We start from the raw sequence: 5387 nt of genomic DNA on the forward strand, positions 1-5387 counted from the left end.
CCCCCCCCCCCCCCCCCCCTTCATCCCCTTCTTTGAGGATATTTTCTTTCTTCTCCGATTATTTTTTATTGCCCCCTTGTTTTTTTTCCTGGCTTTTTGATTTCCTTTTGGACCATTTGCCTCCCCTTCTCTATTTGCCCCATTCTTGGGGGGGTTTTTTTGCACTCCCACCCCATCCACCCTCCCCCCCAGTTCCCAGGGGGCATTGGCCCCCCATCTCCTTGGGGGCGGTTGAGTGGAAGCAGGGCAATAAAGGCTGCACGCTGGTACCTGCTGCCTCCCCCCGCTGCTTCCTAGGGCCCCCAGCGCAGCCCAGCGAGGGACTGGGAGCACTGGGTGGGATGGGGGAGCTCTCTGATGGCTGCTGTGGGGTTGGGCACCGGTGGGACGATGACGCCTGGTCACTGTGCCACCAGCTGCTCCGTTTTCATGTTAGAAAGCAACGATTTGAGGCAAAAAATGCAAGGTGCTGGATGGGCACGGGGGGCTGCAGCCCCGTTTTGGGGTGAAATCTCCCCTTGTCGGTGCACCACACCAACTGCAAGGGCTTTTCTGTGGAGTGGGGAACCCTCTGCATTCATCCCGCCCCCAGCGGATGGAAATTTGGGCTGTGATTCCTGTTTTCCTCTGCTGGCGAGTGGAGCAGAAAAGGAAGATTTTTGATGAAAAGGGAAACGGCGGTGATTTACTTCCTTGTTTTATTTTAATTTTTTTTTTCCCAGAAATGGCCACTTTTTGGTGTTTTGGGGGTGAGGGGAGCAGCTTTGGTGCCCCCAGCACCTCTTGGCAGTTTTGTGTTGGCCTGAAGCTGTTCTTGGAGCGCCAGCAATGCGTTTTTTTTCCCACTTGGATAAGAAAAATGTGTTGGTTTTTGTGCAGAAAGCAGAGAATTTCCCAATTTCCCAGTCATGGCCACCCCCCCTTTTATTTGTATTTATTTGCACTTCTCTCCTTCTTCAGACTTTGGCCCTTTTCCTGGGTTCCTGGCTGCGCGCAGCCAACTGTTCTGCTTTACAAGTGACCCAAAAAAGGAACCTAAAAGACCCCCAGATAACAGGGTTTACGTTGTGGTGAGGATTGCAGGTGGGAACAGAGACAAGGTAGGAGAGGCTTTGGGGGTTTGCACCGAGCCTGGTGGGTGAAGAGCTCAGCAGAACCCAAAAACAGTCGGCTTCAGACCCAAAACTGTTGCTTTTAGCCCCAAAAATGGGGAGCTTTGTGGAGCTGAGTGAGGATGGGGTTGTTTGAGCCGTTGGGGTTGGTGTGATGGGATGGGGAAGTGCGTCCATGGGTGTGTTGAAATAAATGTTTCTTTATTAAAATATATATATATATATATATATGAATTTTATATTTGTTTTAAATGTTTTTTTTTTTTCTATGCTTTAAGTATTTCCATGCATTTATGTACAAATATGTGTGTATTTCAATCACAGTCTGTAGTTGGCCGGGCAGGATGCTCACTATCAAGGTATGACTCTTTGTGGGGCAAATTTTGGTCATTTTTTGGGGGGCAGGGGGGGGATTTTGAATCGTTTCAAAGAAATTAGCTGCCAGCAAGTCATCACTGACAAAAATTAATAATTATCTTTCTGTTTTTGGAGGGTGGCTGTTGCTCTGTTGTGCCTCCCAGCCTTCCTCCCGGCTGGTTAACCATTAAACACGGGGTGGGGAGGATTTTATCTCCAAAAATGGGTGGCGAAAGGTCGTGTGACGGGTTATGATGGTGACCTGGTGGGTGTCACCAATGGGAACGTCCTCCTCGAGTGACACCTGACCTCGTCTTCCCCACAGCTCTTCCTCACGGCCGCCCTCCTCTTCCTCACCCGCAGCCGGGCTGATGGAGCTCCTGGGTCGCCGATGGGAAGGAAGCTCCTCCAGCACTCTGGTGAGTCTCTCTCTCTCGTCCATCCTGACGTCGTGAAGATCTCCGTTTTCGGGATCTCTCCCCAAAAATCCACGGAGGGCCGCTGGGAGTCTCCCTGAAAGTCTCCTCTTAGCGTTTCGGACGGCGCCCATGGAAGTAGAGTTTGAGTTCTGGGTGGTGTAGAGCTGAGAATTGGACTCGATGGTCCCTTCCATTTCAGGATATCCCTCGACCCCGCGATCCTTCGATTCCGTGATTCTAGGATGCTTTTTCTATCATTCCTTGATTCCCTCATTCTTCTGTGATTCTCTGACCCCACGACCCTGTGATTCTTTCGTCGATTCCACACCCCCACAAATCCATCATCCTCTGATTCCCCGTGATCGTTTTCTTGCTTGCTCCGCCAGCGAGGAAATTTTGCAGACTCCAGAAGCTGTGGAGGGATGGAGGCATCTCAAATACCTCTTCCCATGTGGCCAAAACAGCCTGTTTTTCCCTACAGCTTCCAGCTGGACTGGTTTTCAGAGGGCGGAAGGCAAGGAATTGCCTTCCTGGCTGTCATGGGAGCCTTTTGGTGGTCAGTTGCCAGCCGACGCCGTGTCCAACCGCAACGCCTACACCAACGTGACAGAGTATGTCTGCTTACCCAAATCTTGGCACTGCAGCATTGGTTCCTACGTTCCCAGCCGGGGTCCGTTTTGCACTTTTGCCTTTGGAGGATTGGTGCACGACTCCAGCGAGTTCATGGTGTTGGTCAACAAAGGGAGGTTGGAGGCGCTGCGGTGGGTGGACGATTCGTTCGGTGACGTGCCTGAGAACGCCGTGGAGGGCTGCGAGTCGTCTGACATCTACGTGGGGAGGAACCGGTACGGCCTGGGGAAGGTCTCCAAGGAGCAGAGGGCTTTATTTGTGGCAGTGGACGGCAAGGAGGTGTGGTTCAAGTGGTATCAAGTCTTGACGGTGAAGACGGGCCCAGCAGGCATCACCATCTCAGGTGTCCTCTACAACGTGAGCGCGGCCGCAGAGCACGGCAGAGACGTCACCGTAACGAAGACCACGGTGAAAAACGAAGGCTGCCAAGGGACGAGGCGAGTTGTCACCTTGGAAGAAGCCACCGAAGTGGAGCAGGACTGGGAGCTGGACCAGGAGATCTTCGGCAGCGTCCGCGGGGTGCTGGAAGCTGGCCTGCTGGCCTTCGACGGGACGAGCTGGGAGGCCACCAACGTCATGAATGTCACCTGGCTGGGAAAAGCCAGCGCTGGTGAGTACGTTGAACACAGCCACAGGGTCGAGCTGGAGATGCAGCCCCGTACGACGTGCACGGTAGCCATGGTGGGACGTCGGCTGGATGCCCGCATCCCATTCACTGCAGATCTCACCAGGGATTTTGGTGATGGCCAACCACACCGGGTGGAAGTCACAGGGGTGGCTCGCAGCCAGCAGGTGGTGGATGTCCGGGCTGGCGTTGAGTGGTGCTGGCCCCTTCCTGCTTCAACGCAGTGCTGAGCACAGCGGATGGTGATGGGGGGTCACCGCGTGCAGCAGGACGCCATGCAATGCATTGGGGTTTTTTTCCTCCAGTCGGTGTATTTCTGCACCGTGTCTGTTTCATTTCCCCACATCTCTCCCTAAAAAGCCACAGCAGCAGCAAAACGCACGTTTTTGCCATCTTCATCTTCTGCTTTTTCCCCCATTTACCTCCATCTCCCTCGGAATGACGCGGCAGCAACCCCAAATGCAGAAAAACGCATTTCTCCTGATGTCTGTTTTGCCTTTATTCCACAACGACCATCATCCAAGCTCCTCTCTCTGAACCAACACGGCGGCTGCGCGTCGAGAAACCTTTCTGCACCCGGATGGACGTGATCTTCCACTGCATTATGTTCTCCTTTTCTTTTCCTGCTCTGTGAAGAAGGTGCTTGCAAATCAAACAAATCTACCCGTGTGGTTTGTTGGGGTGAGACAGGAGGAGGATGATGGAGGCTTTGTCCTTGCATTGGGTCCCCTTTGGGTCCCCTTAGGACCCCCATTGGGTCTCCACTGTATTCCCGTAGGATCTCTGTTGTGTCCCCATTGCTTCCCCATTGGGTTCCCCTTGTTTTCTCATGGGATACCCGCTGTGTCCCTGCTCTGATCCCACTGCACCCCCTATAGGATCCCCGTTGGGGACGTCCCCATTGGATTTTCATTGGGGTCCCCCAACTAGTGTGGCTTTGGGGAGTCGCGAGCCACACCAGCAATGTACAGGACACCCTCGTTTTCACCCCCCCATGCCACCTAATGCACCCCTGTTTCCCTTGTCCCCCAACCATGCCACGTTCAGCAGCTTCCACTTTAATTCTTCTGAATTTTCCTCTACAATTTGCACTTGCAACCCCAAGTTCCTTGCGTTCCCGTGAGCAAGTTCTTGCTCTTGCCCCTGCAGAAAACAAACAAACAACTAAAGAAACACCAGAGGATGCAGAGACATGGGTAAAACTTTTGTTACAGCCGTGGGGAGGGGAGAAAGCGGGGTGAACCCACAGGGAGGAGGTGTGGAACCCTGGGCATGTTGAGTGGTCTGTGAGGTAGGTTGGTGCTGGAGCGTTAAGGCCTGGGGAGGAGGATGTCACACGCTGCAGGAGTGACAACGAGTAAATATCTGGGGGGAAAAAAAAACAGTGAGATTCGTCTGGAAATGCTCATTTGGAGGGGATGGGGTGTCCTGGTGGTGGAGGTGAGGGTGGGGGGTGTGGATGTGAGACCAAAGAACTCGTGGCAGACATCATCCGTCAGCCGTTCATGCATGCTGTATCTCCTCTGGGACCAGACAAGCAGATTTTGGAGCCACCCAGATCTTGAAGGGCATCAACCATCAGCCCAACTTCACCCTCGTCCATACTGAATTTCCTCTGGGAGCAAAGAATCAAATCCTGGAGCCACCAGGCCCATAGAAAGCATCAACCATCAGTTCATTGTCACCTTCATCCGTCTTGAGGGACATCAGCCATCAGCTCATCTTCAACCTCAGCTCACTTTCACCTTCATTACATCTCCGGGACAAAGGAGACCTGTTCTGGGGCTACCAGGCTCTTGGAAGAGATCAAGCATCAGCTCGTTGTCACCTTCATTCATGTTCTGTCTCCTTTGGAGCCAGGGAACAAAGTTTTGAAGCCACGGAGCCCTTAGGAGGACATAAACTATCAGCTCACCTTCAGCCTCATCCATTTTCCATCTCCCCTGGGATTTTAATCAGTCACATACCGAGTTCATGGAGAACATCAACCATCAGCTCACCTTCTGGCGGTCCCCAACCACATCACACCTCATCTGGGACCAGTGAGCTGCATCGTGCAGCCACCAGGCCCATGGGAGACATCAGGTCATCTTCACCTTCATCCATGTTGTATCTCTTCTGGATCCAGGGAATAAAGTTCTGGAGCCACTGAGTTCTTCTTAGTGGCATCAACCATCAGCTCCTCTTCACCCTCGCCCATGTTCCATCTCCTCTGGGACCAAGGAGTTGTGTCCTGGTGCTGCC

At 53.0% G+C, this 5387-nt stretch overlaps 1 protein-coding gene across 3 annotated transcripts; it reads left to right on the forward strand.

Moving 5' to 3' along the window:
- Positions 1-32: 32 nt before the first annotated feature.
- LOC122192144 (natterin-3-like) lies at positions 33-3798 on the forward strand. Of its 3 annotated transcripts, XM_042892622.1 has the most exons (5): positions 33-1083; positions 1437-1471; positions 1795-1888; positions 2370-3128; positions 3594-3798. In XM_042892622.1, exons 1-5 carry the CDS (start codon positions 909-911, stop codon positions 3731-3733), a joined length of 1203 nt encoding a protein of 400 aa, XP_042748556.1. In that variant the 5' UTR covers positions 33-908; the 3' UTR covers positions 3734-3798. The 3 variants fall into 3 exon arrangements, with proteins under 3 accessions (XP_042748556.1, XP_042748554.1, XP_042748557.1); XM_042892620.1 differs by having other exon boundaries at positions 2370-3687; XM_042892623.1 differs by having other exon boundaries at positions 989-1100; positions 2370-3687.
- The last annotated feature ends 1589 nt before the right edge of the window (positions 3799-5387 follow it).

The sequence above is a fragment of the Lagopus leucura genome, unplaced genomic scaffold (genome assembly GCF_019238085.1).
Source record: "Lagopus leucura isolate 7727_CA_CO unplaced genomic scaffold, USGS_WTPT01 34179-0_obj-0_obj, whole genome shotgun sequence".
In the NCBI taxonomy this organism is placed as follows: Eukaryota; Metazoa; Chordata; class Aves; order Galliformes; family Phasianidae; genus Lagopus; species Lagopus leucura.